This window comes from Sander lucioperca, chromosome 2, assembly GCF_008315115.2.
Source record: "Sander lucioperca isolate FBNREF2018 chromosome 2, SLUC_FBN_1.2, whole genome shotgun sequence".
NCBI classification, from domain to species: Eukaryota; Metazoa; Chordata; class Actinopteri; order Perciformes; family Percidae; genus Sander; species Sander lucioperca.
Genome location: NC_050174.1, coordinates 13,231,480 through 13,253,373, shown reverse-complemented (window position 1 = coordinate 13,253,373; position 21,894 = coordinate 13,231,480). Strand labels below are relative to the sequence as shown.

Sequence of the window (21,894 nt, the reverse complement as noted above, 5' to 3'; positions counted from 1 at the left end):
CATGAATTTCAATAAGTCAGTACAGAAGTTTTGAAAAAAGCAAATGTTTTCACCTCACAAATCTTCAGTAAAAAAGCATAAAGAAACCAAGTTAAATTTGGCAGGCATTCATGCATGCATTGATTATTTTCAAAAATAAACACCATGCCAAAAGATTTTACAACAACGTGCTTCATTTTGATTACATAGTTGAATATTTCTGAAGAGGTTTTAAAAATCAGTAAAGTGCCACAGACAATGATATGAGTTCAGATAATACCAAACCTATAAGGAACTATGAGGTGAGAAAGCTGCTTTTTATACATAAAATGGTGTTTAAATGCAGTACTTTGAGATATTGGTTGGCCAAAATTATTATCAACTATATACATAATTTTCATTCATATTTGGTGAAAGGTAACCAAATTAAACTGCTAACACATTTGGAGTTCACCTAAGCAAAATGGCACACTTTAAGTATAAAGTATATCATAAACTATGCTCATTTTCTCCTAATTTAAAGTTTCAAGATAATGCAGATTAAGAAGTAAGAGCTTAAACTGTGACACACAGCAAAATCAAATGATTATATTATTTTTATTACATGTTATTTACCCCAGCTGTACATTTCTCCTGGTCCAGTGTTGCTCAGTTCACCAGAGATCTTGGAAATATTGTTATAAAAATGAAATACCGAGTCATAGTTGTTTGAGTAACACTCATTTAATGTGATGTAAATTGTCAACTCTTAAGACCAACAAGACTATATTCCACATATTTCTTTTTTGAAAAATACATGCCTTGTAATGCACATAATTTTTTTAGAGTTCACTTTCATCATCATTAAAATGACATTTTAAAGAGAGAAACAAATCAAATTAAAAGGAACTAAGAAAATATCACATTTAAACTGAAAGCTAAAGCACTCATAGCAATCACAATTAATTCCAGCAGTTAAAGAAATGTGACATAAAAATTGCCCTGTCATTATTAAAAAAGGAGGTAAAGGAAAAGTATTTCATTACACACAACAAAGCAAGCAGGTCAGCAGGAACATGAAGAAAGGTCACGTAAAACTCAGATGCTCTGAGATGTAGCTGTCTTTAGTCAGACCGCTGCAGTGAGAACCTACACAATTCTCTCCTTCCATGGACTGAGGTCAAAGGCAGGGATTTTATCACATTTAGTGTAACCAGACTTTGGCCGGGCCTGATACTGGAACGGCTTCTTTGGTACATCAGTGACACCAGTGTTGTCACAGATGATGCGGGCCAGTGATACGTCCTTCAGGGACTTTCTCTGGGCCTTAGTGAAGACTCCCTTGATCTCCCACCAAAGTCTGAAATTGAAAGTTTATCATCTTTAAATGTGTGGCAAGCACAGCAATTTCCACATCTTCAGTACATGTCAGTCAATAGTGCAATGTTAGTGTTTGAATGTATTTGAATGTAAAAGTGAATGTAAAGGTGCAGGGAACACAAATATCTCCAAATCTTTAACAATGTCAGTTATGTCACATACCGGTCTCCCTGGCGGACTCTCTGGAACTGAGTGGAAATCAAGCATGCAAACAAGGGTCCTACTCTTCCTCCTGGGACAAACGGCTCAGCCACTCCTCCCAACCACACATCGATGTTGTCAGGTGTTCTGTAGAGATCCAGCAGTTTCTTGGCCAGATTGGGGTTGTTGAGAACATTTGCCAGCTCTGCCTGATTTCGTGGCTGTGACAGCCCACAGAACCCACGCCATTTGTTGTAGCCTATAGGGACACAGGGTAAAAAGGTAGCCATCTTTAAGATGATGCATGATCTGCAAAGGCTCAGATGCAGACAATATTCTAAAGATACAAAACAGAAAAGAAATAGAAGGACTAAATGAGTGTAATACCAGGTAATCCATGGTCTCTGCCTCTCTGCATGTTGAGGGATGCCAGATCCATCGCCAACTTAGCGAAAAATTTAAACAGCCTGTCCCTCAGCTCATCAGTCATCATGTGATTCTGCGTGTTCAGCTTGGCCTGACGACCCACCAGGCCCCTGATGATTGGGTCCAAACCACCTGAAGAACACAAGAGATAGGAACACTTTAAGTTTAAGTTACTGTTGCTGATCCCACTGAGAATCATGTCGTCTAAAGCGAGTCTTCAACGTTTTTTTATAACTGAGAGAGACTGATCAGTGACGTCCTACTACAGGGGTGCGTCAAACTAAATTTCACTATAAGGGCCACACTGGGAAATGAAACCCACAACTCAAGGGCCAGACATGTATAGTTTATTGACATGCTTTTATTAATCCAAAGTAAAATATTTTTGACTGTATTATTGCATATCTCATATAGCCTTCTTACATACAAGTTGAAAAAAAATGTCAGCAAAAAAGTTCCTTAGCCATCATAGAATTTAACAAATCAAGCAAAACAGCTTTCTGATTACAATTTTAAAGTAGGCTGCCACACAGTTGACTCACAACAACCATGTTTCACAGCCTAAATATGCAAACACTCTGGTTCTGTGGGATTTTCTGAATCTCAAAGTCGGCGAATCTGCAAAATTCTGCTTTGAGTGTCGTGTAATTGCAGTTTGAAAACAGTTTCCTGTCTTTTCAATTAATCTTTAAACCTAAATTGATATGCAAGCTGGATATGCGTCCCGGAGCCCCTGTTGAAGATTTCTGGTCTGCATTTGTGGAACAGCCAATAGAAACGCCATCTCTCTAAAATGACCTGTGATTGGCCAAAGTCTTCCTTCAACAGGCTAGATTTTCTAAAGCCTATAAAACATACATAAAACTAATTGATTTTCCATTAAGGTGAAGTATAACAAGTTAAAGATCTTGACTATACCTTCAAAGATGACCCTCCACGGTGCGAAGAAGGATTTGTGCAGCAATGGGCTGGGGAATTTAGGGTGTTCCTGGTATTGCTCATCAAGGCGAAACATGAATGGCTGAATCATCAGGTGAGCAAATCGGTAGGCAGCGGTAGCGAACACATTGGAGATGCTAGGGTCCACGTTTTTATCATAACCAGGGTAGGTGGACAGCTGCTTGGCAAGAATGTCTGGACCAACAATGTGAAGTAAGTAGTCTCTGAAAGTGATAACCTGACAGACAGAGAAGACACTGAGTTATTGTTTTAAACCATTATTATAACATATTATTATTCATTGTTGAATTAAACCATGTGAGAACATAACATCCAATTATCAATACAACATTTCTGGAATCCATGCAGCTAAGTCCCTCTCTAACCTGCATATATCCTCCCATGATCTTGCGTGCTTCCTGGTAGAGTCTCTCTCCGTCCCACTGAGGATTGAGATTGGCCAGAGCACGTGCCAGACGGTTGTGCTCACGCACAAACAGCGTGTGCAAAGAGATCAGAGCAATATTCTCATTGGTGCGTTCGTCACCTTAAAAGTCAGATAAAATCAGGAAAAAAGTGCTGTCAGCCCTGTACGATGATTGGAATGAATCTAACACTTTGAACATCTGTACATTCATTTTGCTGCCACTCACCACCCACAAAGCAGGGCACCTCCTGTGCATTTGTGTTATTAGTAATGCGGGCCCGGGTAGCACATACGTTGGTCGTCGAGCTGGAGAAGGGCAGGAGCTCCTTGCCGTTGTCAGTGAACTGTGTGTTGACCCTCAACAGACCCTTATCTGAGGTGAGGTTGCGTAGGAAGCGAGCTTTGATATCCTCTTCACCGTACACCTGACCCGCATCAATGTAAGCCGTGAGAGAGTTTATCTGCTGACGGACATTGCTTGCACCAAAGATGTAGCCTGTGTTTCCAGAACCACAAGCTGGTGCTGAGCGGAAGAAGGGGATGCACTGCTCCCCAACGCGGGGGTCGTCTCTGGGAAACTGTTTAGATGACAAAAAGCAATTAGCATCCAGCATATGTGTGTGTGTGTGTGTGTGTGTGTGTGTTTTTTACATATTTTCTTGTCTAATGTATGACACTGACCTGAATGGGAAAGCAGGGCTCTGTGCGTTCACAGCCCTGGTCACAGTTAATACCATTACTGAATGAGCGGATGGCAGGAGACTGAGGAGTAAGGCTAAGGTCATGGTCAGTCCACTGGGCGAAGAATGTCACCAGAAGAGTGTAGCTTGGATCGCTCTCTACATCAGCGTTTGCTGTGCTCAGAATTCTGTTGGACACTTCCCTTACCTGTGGACAGGATGTAGACAGTGAGCACCTTGGTGAAAGTGGCACAAGCTAATAGCTTAAGCATTAATGCAGATGTGATTAAATGTTACTGTTCTATACTTTGTTCAGTACTATTGTCTTTTTCCACCTCCTCAGGAGGACAAATATATATTTATATACAGTATATATTACCAAAGGAAGAAGAAAACTGTTGACTTTTCGCTGAGAGTCCCAGCCTTTAGGCAGAGAGATTGTATCCTGGTACTCAGCAGGGAGCCAGCGGGCGAAAGGTGTGTTGGAGGATCCTAAGCGGCTGTTTTCTCTAGGAAAGAAAAAAATAAATCCTTTTTTATTCTTTCTTTTTGTCTCACATGAAGTGGTGCAGTACCATGCACAATATGTACTGTAATTGACAATTCAACAACAAAGAATGTTAGCAATCCAACGGTCACTAACATTTCTAACACCTTTATTTCTGAAATGAAAGAAAGAAAATCTTTGGCAAAATTCAGTTCGGCCCCAGGTTAAAAAACGTTAAACAGTCAATTAGCTGTGGACATAATTGTCAGTTGTTATTTTTATGGTCCACCCATCAAGCTTGTTATTTAGCAGCTGCCTCACTTGTTGTTGCAGTTGCTGCTTCCAGTGCGAAACTTGTCCAAATTGGGAGTTGTCCTGCAGGAAGGGATACGGACTTGGGCAGAGCAGCCTGTCAGATCAGCAATGACCTTCAAATCATCGTCAGAGATCAGATCTAATTACCAGAGACAAAGAATAGACATATTTATTGTGACTTGAAGCCCCCTGTATGGAAAAATAAAAGAACATATTTTGGATACACACCTGTGGCATTTATGGAGCGTTTTTCACGTCTTTCCAAAGATCTCTTGATCAGTTTAACAGTATTATCCATATAGTCAGCAGCACGCACAGCAGTACGGGTTGGCCCAACAGGCTGCTTCATCAACCTCAGGATGTCTGAAGGATTTGCTGTATTCCTCCTCACACGATCAACGCTCCTGTATAGTATGGAGAGGTCAGATTTATGAGCACTGAGATGTTATTGCTTCTGGTGGCGCACAACTTGAAGTTTGTATGTATTTCATAATGCTCATGTTCTGCCATTTGTTTTTCTATCACTGCAGAACTTGTGTAGCAGTTCAGCAGGTTTTACACTCACACTTTTCTGGAGTACTCATAAGCTGAATCCACTGTTGCCTTGGCTTCAAGCACAGCCTTTTCAATGACACTCCTGCTCAAATGTTGTTCTGAAGGCACAAAACATCTTTCAGTTAGTCTGGTCTCTGATTAAGTCGTCTTCATTTTCTTATTCTATCTTTATATTGATGTTATATTCAATGGATTTCTAAAGCTATGATGCAGGTTTCTTTCAAGTGTAAAATGTATATTATACACTATATGCATATATTCCTATACAGTATTTAGTTTTTATCTAAATGTCAAAACTAATTGTAGTAGGAGACTATTTAAAACGACTGTGTTTCATTTATTTATATTTGGTATACAGCAGAGGTACTCACCAGCATTCACATGGTTTTGCAAACACAGGAAAAGACCTGCAGATAGCAGGCAGAAAACCCACTTCATCTCTGAAAAAGACAAACATAGTCCTGTTATATACACAGTGATCAGCTGGGTAACATACCAGAGGGCATGGCTGCCTGAATGTGAACTACAATTAACCACAAAGTTAAAAAGTTAGACAAGAGGATTAATACCTGTGATGTCTTGGAAGTCCCACGTTGAACCTTCAGCTGCAGTCAGGAGTCAGTGATTTTTAGAACAATTAGTTGTCAGTATATATAGTATTTTTGGAGGAAGAGGAACTCCCTACCTCTTTGATCACATTGATGAGCATGTAGTTTAGCAGAAAAAAAAACCTGTCTTGCAACCAACATGCCGGTAATTAAATTGGTTCAATTAATTACATTTGCAAAGTAATTCTTTTCACTTTTTCCCTTTTACATTAAAACATTTTCCTCCCAGACAAGCAAACAGCTTGTATATGTATATTGAATTATTGAAGAGTTGGTGAAGGACATTGGGGCATCTATCATCTTCTCCATGTGTAAAATAAGATAATGGTCAGCTGTTTTTTGCAAATAGCGTGAAAAGTCTCTTAATTTCTTAAACTGATCCATAATTCACTGGATTTATTTATTTTGTTTTAAATGTGATATTTTAAAAGTGACATATGAATAATAAGTATTGCTTCAAATATCTTTGCTGAACAAACATTCAGAAACCAATCAGATGTACCATCTGCAAAAAAACTTCCTGGTTTGAATGCTTCTGGGCATCTTTGAATCACATACTTTTCCAGTCAGTCATGGAACAAACATTCAGAAACCATTCAGATGTGTCATCTGCAAAAAAGAAAAAAAACTTCCTGGTTTGAAGGTCTTTGGGCATCTCTGAACCACGCACTTTTCCAGCCTGAAAAGTCTCTTTATTTCTTAAACTGATCCATAATCTATGAAGACTCTCTTCATTTTGTTTTAAATGTGATATTTTGAAAGTGGCATATGAATAATAAGTATTGTCTCAAATATCTTTGCTGAACAAACATTCACTAAGAACCACTCAGATGCGTCATCGGCAAAAGAAACTTCCTGGTTTGAAGGCTTCTGGGCATCTTTGAATCACGCACTTTTTCAGTCATTCAAGGAGAACAATTATTTTTCCTAAACTAAAGCTAAAAAAACACAAAAGCCTCCCACGATTTGAAAGCCATATGGAGATAATCAAGTCATCGGTTACAGTTGATCCAGAGCTCTGCTACTAAATGCAGAGAAGAACATTTAAAGTGCATAATAGTTTTTGCATTGATTTAAAAACATTTTTTTTGATCATTTGAAAGCTAATTTTTATCTTTATTTTACTCTTGTTAAATCCAAGTTATGTGTCATTTTATCTTGTCTTGGGTTTCATTTGTATCTTGTCCTACTGGCTTTTCATGTAAAGCCCTTTGAACTTCTATGTTGATGCTGGTATCCCGCTACATTAGTGTTTTATCAGAACAGCCAATGTGCAGAGCTGCAGCTAAATTAGAAAGATATTTAACATAACAATAGTACATACAGTTTATGAACATAATATATATATATATATATATATATATATATATATATATATATATATATATATATATATATATATACATACACAATTACTTGGAAGGTATCCAATATTAAATGTAAATAAACAAACACATAAATGGTGATCTACAGTAACTGCATCCTTAGACCCAACCACATAATGTCACGTGTGTGTGTGTGTGTGTGCGTGCATGTGTGGAATGCATAAGGAAGGTTTGAACAATTTGGTTAATGGTAATCCTTGTTTGCTCACTTATAGGAAAGATGGGAGTGTCATTTGTTCAGCTTCAGTTACCGTACTCAACATAATTACTGTCCTCTCTATTGTTGGTATCTTTGTTTGGGCACAGGCTGACTGAAAGCAGTATGTGGGTTTTTCCAAAAGAATAAACATATTAATAAGTTCATACAAATTTGTCAAACGTTCCCAGATCATTAAACAACAGGCTTATAAAAAGAAGATATCAATAAGTAACTATCATAACACTTTCCATATTCCAAAATACAGTCATATTCTAAAAAGGACCTCAATATCTAACAGAAAAGTATTTTCATTTCTTTAAAAGTACCTAACCTTTCTTATGTCAAGGAAGTACAGTAACAGTGGTACATCTTTTCCAGGTAAATGGTCTAGACAGGAGTGGAGTGATACAAAGTAAGCATGAGGAAGTCCAAAATGTCAAACTGGAAAAGCCATAAGACAGAATGTAGTGACGAATTTACTCTACTCTAATCTTTAAACAGTGTGTGACGAAATGGATTAGTAGACAAATGATGCATGATTATAGATAAGATTAAGATGAACAATGCACTTTTTTCAGTGCAGTACTGCTAGTTTAAAACGCCTGCTAGTTAAACACATTTAGATGAGATTAGAATCATATTAGGGGAAAACTGTCATGAAGCTATTAAGACAAGAGGCTAGAACATGTCAACAAAAAAACAAGAAAGAAAAGTTACTTGAATCTGATCGTGATGTGACACAAAATAGCAATGTTCACAAAACAGATTATGATCATTATTATTTTTATATATTTTTTTATAATTATTAAAAACCCTGTTTGGCATTTTGTGTGGATCAAGAAGTTAAAGGGTTTCATGTCTGCATTTTCAATGAATAAATCAAAATACAGATATGGAGATGATTTGGGCTTTATATGTTGTTAACTCCTGATTCAGTGTGCCCTTCAAGTACCTCAACACATGTTTAGCTGTTATCCAGTGTAGCTCTTTCGGTTCTGATAAGTATTGTGACAGCTTGCTGACAATCCAACTGATGTCAGGTCTTGTACATGTCATCACATATGCTGCCTATCACTTCACAATATCTTTTTGAATCAATAGGTTCACCATCACCATCAAAGTTCTGTTTTTGTTCATATGGTGTTGACCTTGTTTTAGAGTCTGACATACCAAACCTCCATCTTGGTTATGTACCTTGTTTGGTTCATCTTTATTTCCCCTTCACTTTGTGTAAAACCAATGCCTAGGAAATGCCTAGTCTCCCAAGGTCTTTCATCTTACATTTTTCACGTAACATTTCTTTTACACTTTTGAGTGAGTCACTATCACTAGCAGCGATAATAAGATCATTGACCCAAATTATTGGAATTATCCTTTCTGTCGCAGTTTGTTTGTTATAAACACAGTGATCAGCTGGGTTCTGTGTAAAACCATTTTCACTAAGGTGATCATGCAACATTTTATTCCAGTTTCTTCCTGACTGTTTCAAGCCGTACAGTGACTTGTTCAGTTTGCAGACTAATTGTTCACCTGTGTCTGACCTGACTTCAAAACCTTCTGGTTGCTCCATATACACTTCACAGCCAATAGGAGCATGTAGATATGCTGTTTTGACATCCATCTGATGTAAATCTAAGTCATACTGAGCTGCTAGCTGCATCAAACAGCGTACTGATTAGAGTTTAGATTCTCGGCCCAAGCCCGAGCCCGACCCGAGCCCGACCGGACCTCGGGTTGGGCTCGGGCCGTTATTTTCCGCCACATCCTCGGGCCGGGCCGGGCCCGGGCCGGACCGGGCCTGGGCCGGACCCTTGATCAAGCAAATTCTTTTTTCTTTTTCATTTTTTTTTTATCAATTACCTTATTATCCTATTTGGGTGGGGAGATAGCTATGCCATAATCAGAAATATTATAAATATATATATAGGCTATATAAAAGTAATAAATGTGTACAAAAGTTAGGCTGCAGTTACAAAATGCAGCACGTGTCATGCGCGGAGTCTCCTCCTCTCGCACGCATCACACCAGGAGCTTGAAGATGTAAAGAAAAAAAGAAAAACAGGAGAATTACCTTTGAGCAAGTGTGGAGGAAAGTCGGAGGTATGGAAGCAGTTTAAACAAGTTGTGGGCAGTGACAACAATATGTTGTTCATCATTGTTTCTATTTTTTTTACGTTTCTTCATTCAGATCCATTTGCGATCCGTTCCATTCTAAACAAACAGCGCAGTTTACAGGCTTCGTCCTTGTTGTATTATTCTAAACAGATTTTTGTAGTTCCAACAACTCTGAATTGTAGTTGAGAACATCAGTTATAACGGCCCACGTGTTAAAAAATTGTCGGGTTTAAATCGGGCTCGGGCTCATAATTACAGTTAATGTGTCGGGCCGGGCCGGCTCGGACACAACGTGCTCGGGCAGGTTCGGGCTTGATTTTTTGGGCCGATCTAAGCTCTAGTACTGATGTCATATTTGCAGTTGGAGAAAAAGTCTACACCTGCCAATTGACTAGGCCTATACCCCTTTGCAACATATCTGTCCTTGTATGTCTCAGTCTCATCTGAATTGCACGGACGCACCTACCCCCCCACTGCATTTCTACCCTCTGGCAGTGTGGTTAATGTGAATGTATAATTTTCCCTAAGGGAATCCATCTCCTCCTTCATAGCAGTAGACCAAATCTCTGATTTTGGTGAAGTCATTGCTTCTTTGAAGGTTTGTGGTACATTACACATTACTCTGTAGTTAACATTGGTTGGTATCTGATCATCACACTTCACTTTACACTCATAGGCCCTCGTTTATCAACCTAACGTAGAAACCAGCGCAGATATGAGCACAGAAATCATCTTACAACAGGCTTTACATGTGATACATAAAACGTTCGTATCACACAAATCAGAGCGCAAGAATGGTTGTACATTGATAAATGCAGCGGCTGGAAACATTCGTAATTTAAATATAACGGCCCAATATATTCTCGGTTTTGAGGCCTCGCCCCTACAATTTACGACATGGCGAGACGTAATCAATAAGAAGCGGCATTGTCACGGCCTATCCGTGACTCATGTATTAGTGTTTCCTTTTTTGGTGTTCTGTGTGTGTGGGGGCAGGCATGGTTTTCTCCAGGGCACTTGGCTCTCCAGCGCAGCTGCAAGCGATCTCCTACAAGTACTCCTGAGATCCAGGCAGCCAGCGCCAGTTTGTTTTCAGTCACTCACATGGTAACATACTCTTGGCCAAAACTCCTAGTAATTCTAGTGAAACTTTTGTTGTTGTAGATATCCTTGTGTTAACACTTTTTTGTCTCTCTGTGCGCAGTCGACGTCACCTACGCTACCTGCTACTCCACCAGCCCTGTATTTCAGAAGTGGGCCCTGTTTCGGCTGGCTTAATTTCACTCTGACATATCGACCCAGCACCCGCAACACTAAACCAGATGCTCTCTCCCGCCAGTTTGGATCAGAGAAGCCCAAAATCGAGCCAGAGACCATCTTGCCTCCCGCCTGTGTGGTGGCTGCAGCATCCTGGGACATCGCGGCGGTGGTGAGGGAGGCCCAGCGGACTCATCCTGCCCCAGTTACTACACCACCTAACTTGTTGTTTGTGCCCGATCCTGTCAGGTCCCAAGTCCTCCAATGGGGTCATTCTTCCAAACTCACCTCTCATCCTGATTTCCACCGCACCCTCTCCTTCCTGCGCCGGTGTTTCTGGTGGCCTACTATGTCTGCGGACACCCGAGCCTTTGTGATTGCCTGCTCCGTCTCCGCCCGTAGCAAAGCCTCTCACCGGCCTCCAGCGGGTCATCCCCCTGGCTAAATTACTTTCTGCCCTATAGCCTGCTAAGTTGTTAGTTCAACATGTATTCAGGTCGTAGAATTTGCCGTTACGGCGCAGCCATCTTGGTTGCGGATGTGACCATTTTAGACGAGAGGGAGGAGTGAGGAAGGAGCAATAGACTGTTGGGCGGTATCTGACTGTGACGTTAGCTGAGAGTTAGCAACGCTGCTTACACTCTACGTTACGTTACACACTTTCACTGGCAATCTCGATGCAACTGCTGCTGAAAGCTAGCCTACATAATTCGAGGTAAGATTTAGCTTCGCTAGGTTTTAAATATATCTTTGTATCTTTATCTCATTTATAAATGTGGCGTACGCACAACGGCAATGACGGGAGAATGTGTGGTCCTCCACGTAAACTCTGACCCATGCGTATGCACATTTTGGAGACAAAATAGGAATTGGCGACGCAGATGGTGAGGTGGTGAACTGAAGTCAGACTGCAGAAAGGGAATAATGATTACTCGTAATATTTTCAAGTATTGATGCCTCACGCAATTTTGTTACTCCTTATCATCCACGTTACCATGAAGATTAAATCCAGCAGTGTTATTTGCACTTGTACTGAGGGATAATTGTTCCATAAACACCTCCAACTCAAATCTTAAATAAAATGTGTTCTTAATGTTTAATTGGCGCTGTCTCGCTGTCACATTGTCCGCTACAGAGCGCAGGAGGAGGAGATGGCCTGATTGCATGGATTACAGGATAGCATCAAATACCCCTATCTAGTGAGATAACGACAGAGCACAGTGTAAATAACTAATTATCTGTCTTTAATACTGTGCATATATCATCAAATGTCAAAGTCAGAAAATACAGCCGTTAAGTTCTCGCGCAATCGTTACCCTTAATGTCATCGTTATCAGTCCGAACTTTAATAGCCTACTGTTTGTGACAAAACCTGCATGAAGAAAAGTGTGTTTGCCTATTACACTTATTTCGTCTTCAAATTGTATCTCGGGGTGGGGGATACCACTAGTTGATGCTGTGTTGGCAACAATCACAAATTGTTGTAAACATATATACTGCGGTGACCCCGTGCGTAATGCTGTATGATGGCACTGCTGGTCCTGCAGGTGGACTACGCTAATGGAAGAATCAGGAGAGAAAGAGACTTCAGGGACCATGATGATGACTGGCTAATATGCCGATTTAGATTCCCAAAAGCTGAGCTCTTGGATCTATGTACTGAATTGGGTCCAGTAGAAAGGGCAATAACGCGCTGGAACCGTGCCATCCCAGTCCATCCCGGTCCAAATACAGGTACTCGCCACTCTGGGGGAAACCTGCTGTTTCCAGAGGGAAATGTCAGACAGCTAAGTGTTTTTTTAAATAAATATTACATGTAATCTTCAACTTTATCACTAAGGCTTGTTTGAATATAATATAAAGTTCTGTTAAATCTTATTATATATGTCTGGTATATCGAAGCTGTCCCCGAGTGCCGTAATGCCTGCCGTTTTGGAAGTATTATTAATACATGTAGTTATAGATCAGGTTTCGCTACACTGTGCAAGAACAGGCTGAAATTATAATTCAATTTGCAGCAATTCCTGAACGTCTGAGAAGTTTATTGCTTTTTCTCCACCAGTCATCATGATTCGGTGTAACAACTGCCAGTGTTATTCATATACTGATCAGCATTCATGAGGTGCTTTGCATTGACTATTTATGGCTAAAAATGGGCGTGTACAGGGTGGGATAAGAGGCTGATTCACGTACGCACACTTGTAGGTAATCTTTGATTTATAAAGGGAACATTGCTTACAGGTGTGCGTACACACGGTTTTATAAATCTGACTTTTTTTTTACCGTATGCCATTTTGGGTTTTTGGGCGTACGTACACTTATAGTAAAGATCCTACACACAGTTTTGGCGTACGCACAAAACAGGGCTGAAAATGTGCGTAGCCTACGCCACTTCCCACGCAAAGGTTGTGATTTATAAAAAACTAACTTGACGGGAGAATGCGCGGTCCTCCACGCAAACTCTGACCCATGCGTACGCACATTTTGGAGACAAAATAGGAATTGGCGACGCAGATGGTGAGGCGGTGAACTGAAGTCAGACTGCAGAAAGTAAATGGGAACAACGATTACTCGTAATATTTTCAAGTATTGATGGCTCACGCACTGTTTTTCACTCCATATCATCCACGTTACCATGAAGATTAAATCCAGCAGTGTTATTTGCGCTTTCACTGAGTGATAATTGTTCCAAACACCTCCAACTCAAATCTTAAATAAAAAATAGTTCTTAATGTTTAATCGACGCTGTCTCGCCATCACATTGTCCGCTACGGAGCGCAGGAGGAGGGGATGGCCCAACTGGAATACAGGATAGCAGAATATATAACTAAATAAATAACTGTCTAAATAACAAATAACTCTAAATATCTGTCTTTTAAATCTGTGCATATATCATCAAATGTCAAAGTCTGAAAATACAGCCGTTAAGCTCTTGCGTAATCTTTACCCTTAATGTCCTCGTTATCAGTCCAAACTTTAACACTGTTTGTGACAAAACCTGCATGAAGAAATTGTTGTAATCATATAAATATTGCGGTGAACCCATGCGTAATGCTGCATGATGGCACTGCTGGCCCTGCAGCAGGACTACGCTAATGGAAGAATCAGGAGCGAAAGACACTTCAGGGACCACGACAATGACTGGCTAATATGCCGATTTAAATTCCCTAAAGCTGAGCTCTTGGATCTATGTACTGATTGGGTCCAGTACAGAGTGCAACGCGCCGGAACCATGCCATCCCGGTCCAAATACAGGTACTCGCCACCAGTGTTGGGAGTAACACGTTACAAAAGTAACGCAATTACAGTAATGTATTCCTACGCATTACTAATTAAATTTTGGTAATATTATACTTGTTACAATCTCAGTAACGCAAGTTACAACGCATTTTAACGCGACATTTAGTGGTGCATTCTTTTTTTTAAGAATTCACCAACACCGCGACACATTTCTTCACAGTAGAAAAAAAAAGCCGTATTATTTCCTGTCATTGCATTCGGTGGTTGAGATGACTGCAGAGACAAATACATTTGCGAGATGGATATTATTTTCAGGAGTTATTACGCTGCATTGAAGTGAGCTGTCCTGTTTCTGTTCCCGTGGTCAGAGCCAGAACCAGAGACGGTACGGACAGCATGTATGTATGTCCCAACAGGGGACGGTACGTCAGCGGCTGACCGATATAAACATGTCGGGAATTAATGTTGAGGTAAATATCATTGCATTTTATCAGCCGTAGAGAGTAACTATGCCTGTAGTGGAATGGCTTCGAATGACGACCAAAAACGCTTGCCTTTTACTGTGACCATTTACTGTTCAATATGTTGCAGTTTTACAAACAAGAAAGTGAACAACTTGAGCCTGACGGACATGTTGTATCCATAGACATTATATAAGAATGGACCAACAGATCCCGTTGCTCTGGACAAGGACCAGTGAAGGATATTAGAAGCATTTTTCCGGTGAGCGCTGAGCGTTACTGCGCAGCTTCCAACTGAGAGAGAAGACGTAAATGTGCCGTGAGCAACGCGTCTGAAAGTTGTAAGTCTTCTGGTAGCTGTGCCAAGAGAAATCTCAATCATTCCCAATCTTGCAGAGACGGAGAGCGTCGGTATATGTAAGGAGATAACATAGGCACAGGCTAATTATTGCTAACTAAAATGCTAGTTAACCTTAGTAATTACACTTAAACAGCTAATGTGAGACGAAACTGCCTGCATGTTTCTCCTGTACTATACGGTAATTCCTCTACTATGCAACAGTAAGTCGCGTGGTTATGACACAATTGTTAGCCTATTTTTACAAAAACGTCTGCTATGGTGCCATAACGTGATATACAAGGTAATGGAGCCTTTTATACATTGTCGTGTTTCTTTAGAAATAAACAATGGACAAATAGAGTCTTTAAACGCTTCAGATGTAAAGTTATTCGCTGTCAAAGTGGCGCCAAAATGAATGGCAGTCAATGGAATGCTAACGGGAGGTGATGGCTTTGTAGCATTAAAATGGCGCCAGGAGGTTCGCGGTCCGAGGAGAGGCTTACCCCCTTGGCTCTGAAGCGAAGCTTACCCCCTTGGTTGCATCTCAGTAAGCTAGCAAGAGTAGGCTACGCTACACAACAGACAACTTCTGTGTAGCCTACTTCAAAATAAAAGCACTTCCTGTGACGGTTCACAATAAAACAAAATTACTGTTAAATAAGGTTGAGTAGGCTACCTTTTCACAAATCAGCTGTAAATCAAGTACTGTAAATAATGTAAATCCATCCATCCATCTTCGTCCGCTTATCCGGTATCGGGTTGCGGGGGTAGCAGCTCCAGCAGGGGACCCCAAACTTCCCTTTCCCGAGCCACATTAACCAGCTCCGACTGAGGGATCCCGAGGCGTTCCCATGCCAGGTTGGAGATATAATCCCTCCACCTAGTCCTGGGTCTTCCCCGAGGCCTCCTTCCGGCTGGACATGCCTGGAACACCTCCCTAGAGAGGCGCCCAGGGGGCATCCTTGCCAGATGCCCGAACCACCTCAACTGGCTCCTTTCGACGCGAAGGAGCAGCGGCTCTCCTCCGAGCTCCTCACGGATGACTGAGCTTCTCACCCTATCTCTAAGGGAGACGCCAGCCACCCTCCTGAGGAAACCCATTTCGGCCGCTTGTACCGTGGATCTGGTTCTTTCGGTCATGACCCAGCCTTCATGACCATAGGTGAGGGTAGGAACGAAAACTGACCGGTAGATCGAGAGCTTTGCCTTCTGGCTCAGCTCTCTTTTTGTCACAACGGTGCGATAAATTGAATGTAATACCGCACCCGCTGCGCCGATTCTCCGACCAATCTCCCGCTCCATTGTCCCCTCACTCGTGAACAAGACCCCAAGGTACTTGAACTCCTTCACTTGGGGTAAGGACTTGTTCCCTACCTGGAGAAGGCACCCCATCGGTTTCCTGCTGAGAACCATGGCCTCCAATTTAGAGGTGCTGATCCTCATCCCAGCCGCTTCACACTCGGCTGCGAACCAATCCAGTGAGTGCTGAAGGTCACAGGCCGATGATGCCATCAGGACCACATCATCCGCAAAAAGCAGCGATGAGATCCCCAGCTCACCAAACTGCAACCCCTCTCCACCCCGACTACGCCTCGATATCCTGTCCATAAATACTACAAACAGGATTGGTGACAAAGCGCAGCCCTGGCGGAGGCCAACCCTCACCTGAAACGAGTCCGACTTACTGCCGAGAACCCGGACACAGCTCTCGCTTTGATCGTACAGAGATTGGATGGCCCTGAGAAGGGACCCCCTCACCCCATACTCCCGCAGCACCTCCCACAGTATCTCCCGGGGGACCCGGTCATACGCTTTCTCCAGATCCACAAAGCACATGTAGACCGGTTGGGCATACTGCCAGGCTCCCTCCAGGATCCTTGCGAGAGTAAAGATCTGGTCCGTTGTTCCACGACCAGGACGGAATCCGCATTGTTCCTCTTCAACCTGAGGTTCGACTATCGACCGAACCCTCCTCTCCAGCACCTTGGAGTAGACTTTACCGGGGAGGCTGAGAAGTGTGATACCCCTGTAATTGGCACACACCCTCTGGTCCCCCTTTTTGAAAAGGGGAACCACCACCCCGGTCTGCCACTCCTTAGGCACCGTCCCCGACTTCCACGCAATGTTGAAGAGGTGTGTCAACCAAGACAACCCCTCCACACCCAGAGCTTTAAGCATTTCTGGACAGATCTCATCAATCCCTGGGGCTTTGCCACTGTGGAGTTGTTTAACTACCTCAGCAACTTCCACCAGTGAAATTGACGACAATCCCCCATCATCCTCCAGCTCTTCCTCTACCATAGAGGGCGTATTAGTCGGATTTAGGAGTTCCTCAAAGTGCTCCTTCCACCGCCCTATTACCTCCTCAGTTGAGGTCAACAGCGTCCCATCCTTACTGTACACAGCTTGGATGGTTCCCCGCTTCCCCCTCCTGAGGTGGCGAACGGTTTTCCAGAAGCACCTTGGTGTCGACTGAAAGTCCTTTTCCATGTCTTCTCCGAACTTCTCCCACACCCGCTGCTTTGCCTCTTTCACAGCAGAGGCTGCAGCCCTTCGGGCCCTTCGGTACCTTGCAACTGCCTCCGGAGTCCTCTGGGATTCTTTTTATCCTTCTTATATTTGTATGTGTGACATGCTCCAACAACACCATGACAAATTCCTCGTATGTGCAACGTACTTGGCAATAAAGCCTTTTCTGATTCTGATTCAGCATTCACAAGGTGCTTTGCATTGACTATTTATGGTTAAATATGGCCGTGTAGAGAGCGGGATAAGAGGCTGATTCACATACGCACACTTGAGGGTAATCTGTGATTTATAAAGGGAACATTGCCTTTACATTTTCAAATGATCATTTTACATTTGAACTTTGCTTTTTCAGTTTCCTTTCTTAATTCAATTATGGCATGATTCTTCCTAGCAGCATAGTAAAATTAATTTTTAATTTGATCTTGCTGTTACGCTGGGATACAGAATGTACCCAAATGCAATGTTCAACAAAATCAGGTTTATTTAAACAAAGGAAAGGAAGGAGGTGTGGGGAGAAGAATGCCAAAAACAGGAGCGAGGACACAAGGCCTGGGGAAGTATGACAAAGGCTGGAGTAGGATGGCGAGGGCTGGGACAGGATTGTGAGGAACTAGAGGGCTGGAGTTAGGATAGCGAGGGATGAGAGGGCTGAGGTAGGATGGCGAGGGAGCGCGGGGAAACCGGGGCCGAGGGAACCGGGGCCGAGGGAACCGGGGCCGAGGGAACCGAGGAGTAGACACTGAAGTCCGGGGAACAGAGAGAGTCCAAGAGTAGGGTGACCAGACGTCCCCGGTTTTTCGGGGACAGTCCCCGGTTTCAGTGACCCTTTCCCCGACTGGAGCTGTCCCCGGAAATGTCCCCCTTTTTCACTGTGACTGACAGACCCGAAATTGGAATGAAATAGTCGTGCACCCTACACGCACAGGCTGAAGACAGCCAGAGCAAGCACTATGGGGTGCCGAATGTAAAAGTTCGGTTACAATTTTTTAGCTGATAAATTTTCAACATTTAGCTCACTTTCCTCACATTTAGCGCATTTTCCTCACATTTGAGACAGAAATTATATATATATATATATAATATCTAAATGTTAAATGTTAAATCTAAATGTTATATCTAAATCTAAATGTTAAATCTAAATGTTAAATCTAAATGTTAAATATATATCTAAATGTTAAATCTAAATGTTAAATATATATCTAAATATTATATCTAAATGTGTCGCCAAGTGTAAAGCTAAATATTTAGAAAATATTCAAATCCCCAAGGAAACCACGCCCACTGCAGTGGCTTCAAATCGCGCTGCACCGCCCCCACCCCCTCCCCCTGTGGTGAAAGCAAAGGACTTAGGTCAAAGGCAGGCATGGCCGGTTCTCTAGGTCTAGGAGACATTGAACGGGCAGTCATTGCAGGTGTGCGGGCTGCACTCCACGGTGTACCTCCCCCGGTCCAGTCCACAACATCAACGGTAAGTTAAGTTGTTTTAATTTTAGTTCTTTATGCATACTGGAGGGGGTTAGCCACTGTTAGCTAACCCAGCCAGTTAGCTGTGTGACGGATGCTAGCTAAAGTTTTGTTATCCACTTTCTGTAGTTAATGTGACTGAGAAAGGTAACTTAAGTTACCCATAACCTATTTGACTTAGTGGTTACCAGTGACAAAACTGACCACTTACTCTATGAAGCCTGTGCTGTGGTCAACATGTGTAATATTAACGTACTTTGCCGCTATATCTGACATCTAAAATGCGGGCTCTTGTTTCAGGTTTTAACACCAGCGGTGCCCAGTGCCATAGGCACTTCCAACTTCACGTCACTGAGATCAGTAAGTTGTGATATAGCTGGATAACGTTTATGTTACCTTGAGAAAAATAGATAAAACTATTGATATAAAATAACTGTTTCTGGTTAATATTGAAGTTCAACATTGGTAATTTGAGGATTAGGGCTACAACTAAAATACTCAAACCGATTAATCATTATCAAAATAGTTGACAATTAGTTTAATTGTTGTCAACTAATCAATCAAATCGTTGCAGCTGTAAGTAGGAATATGTAAATTGTAATGTGATATGTAGTAACTTGTGTGGAATATAATTATTACATCCTATGCATGGCAAAAAGCAAGTTATGATATTAGTGAATGTCATGTTTTTTTCAGGGTATATGCAGGAATCTTGAAGTTAATTTTAATACCTTTTCAAGACTTTTTCAAGAACTTCTCAATATTTTTTAATACCTCACCGCCACTTCAAGCTGTAACCATTTACATCAGTGATACTTTTAACTTAACAGTTTTAGTTTGTGATAAAGACTATAGACCACTCTGATACAAAAAAATCAAATAGGCTGGGATAGTAAATCAAAGCAAAGTTTATTAAAAAACAAAACAAAACTTTGCTCCACCCTCAACAACAATCATGCTGACATGTGCCTCAGTTCTTCTGATTTTGTTCTCAGCAGCTTCTCAGTTTGGACCAATTCGTTCCGTTTTTCTTTACTACGTCTTCTGAGGATGTTGGACTTCGTGATCAGTTGTGCCATTAATGTCCCAGCGTTTCAGTTTTGCAACACATTCCTGAGAATAAACACAACAGCAAGTATATTAATGGCAATATTCCTTTTATGTTTATTTTTGAATACACTGGCATTCAGTAAGGTATTAGCCTGATTTTCACTCATATTATATGTAAAATGGTTATAAGAAACAATGTTTTTGGTGTGCAAATTCCTGGAGCAAAAAATACAATATTAGCACACCAATATGTTTTTATAAGTGAAACAAACAAGTGGTACTAACAAACATGAGTGAATGTTCTTCACTGTACATCCAGGTAATGTGCTCCAATTACTTCCAAGCCATTCAAGCTAAACTGAACTGCTAGTCTGGTCAACCAACTTTACTCGTCACTCTGAACCAACTTCAGACAATTTGCTAGTCAAAGAACCCACAGCAACCACACACACGCATAATCAAATACATGTACGCACGCGCACGCACATACACACACACGTGCATGCAAGCACGCAAACACACACAAATCTCAGCTCTACAAAACAGTAACCTTTATCACACCACTGTGTGTGTCACATTTATACATATTTATACTTTCTGACAGACAACCAACCTCTTTATCATCCATGGCTCCTCCTCCCCAACCCCATCAACCTGTTTTTAGTCACTTGCCACATCCCAGTCTCATCTATTAATCTACACTTTAGCCACACGATTGTCCATAAGTATCAAAAATTGAAGATGAAATGCTAGTAAGTTAACTTACTTTGATGTGATGCAACAGGTCGACAGCTTTTCCGTGTCCCAAGAATTGAGAGCCAAGGTACCTAGCCAGAACAGATCTTTATTAATATGACACTCCTCAAAACACACACATAACAGGTTGAAAATTAAATGAATAAAAATATAGTATATAGAGTATATATAATATATAGTACTAAGCAGGAGGTACCTAGATTGGACACGGTCATCTTCCCAGAATCGAATGTGGACATCAAGCTGTTCCGTTTTTGTTGACTGGTTGAGCGACTCGTCAAACATTAACACAAACTGGCCAGCCTTGTTGATGGTGTTGATGAGCTCCTGCTTGAAGTGTGGTGCTAACCCGAATCGTATGATGTATCCAGTTTTGTCCTTGCCACAAGTGAACGACTTTGCTATATCCGAATCTGGAAACATAGCCTTGAAAACTTCAGCCAAGTTTTCGTTTGAGTTCAGTGAATGGTGTTTCTCCGCTGTGTGGAGACACCACAACACCTCAGCACGCAGTGTTGCTGTGCCGCCCAGAGCCACTCTGATGTCGGCTGCAGAAGATGAGGAAGCAGAGACAGCCCGGGACGTAGCTGTAGCTTCAGGTGCGACTGCCGGTGGTGTAACGACGTTGGCACTAGGTTGTGGTGGTGCAACGCGATTACCACAGAAGCTAGCGATGGAGAGCTACCGCTCTCGGCGCCTAGCAGCGGCTTTGTGGCTAGCACAACACATGCCCATTGACACAATACTTATTTTTTCTTGCATAATGTACAATATGCCTCTCTGACATTCCTCTCAACTGGCTGCAGCCACTCTTTGAAGTCCGGCATTTCCAGCCAGGACGCTGCAAATTTGCACTTCCCCATTCTGTTCATGCGTTCACCAACCTTCTCTTAAAACATTTCGGTGCGTTGTAATACGCACTGGGAACGCCTGAGCATACATTGTGCTTTTGAACTTCCGCCCGCCTGCCCGCTCTGGTGCTCTCAGAGGCAATTTACGAACGCACCCACAATAGCCTAGTTTTTTTATGTACCTGTTCGTTTTTTAATAAAAATGACTAAATTCACACACTTTTACGATGTTTTTGGGACTCAAACTGTTGGACAGCTAATTCAGAAAAAATACTTTCAAAATTTAAGACTTTATAAAGCCGTGATAAGACTTTTTAATACTTTTTAAGGG

The 21,894-nt window shown here is 41.7% G+C and overlaps 1 protein-coding gene across 1 annotated transcript; it reads right to left on the bottom strand.

Annotated features, from left to right (window-relative positions):
* Positions 1-564: 564 nt before the first annotated feature.
* Positions 565-6,033, bottom strand: LOC116056602 (eosinophil peroxidase-like). Its single transcript, XM_031308799.2, has 13 exons — positions 5,878-6,033; positions 5,680-5,748; positions 5,319-5,406; positions 4,982-5,157; positions 4,760-4,892; positions 4,331-4,460; positions 3,953-4,159; positions 3,498-3,849; positions 3,231-3,391; positions 2,824-3,082; positions 1,867-2,037; positions 1,501-1,738; positions 565-1,318 (listed from the first exon to the last, which is right to left on the bottom strand). The coding sequence occupies exons 2-13, from the start codon at positions 5,744-5,746 to the stop codon at positions 1,108-1,110; spliced, it is 2,193 nt and encodes a 730-aa protein (XP_031164659.1). The 5' UTR covers positions 5,747-5,748; positions 5,878-6,033; the 3' UTR covers positions 565-1,107.
* Between the last annotated feature and the right edge of the window lie 15,861 nt (positions 6,034-21,894).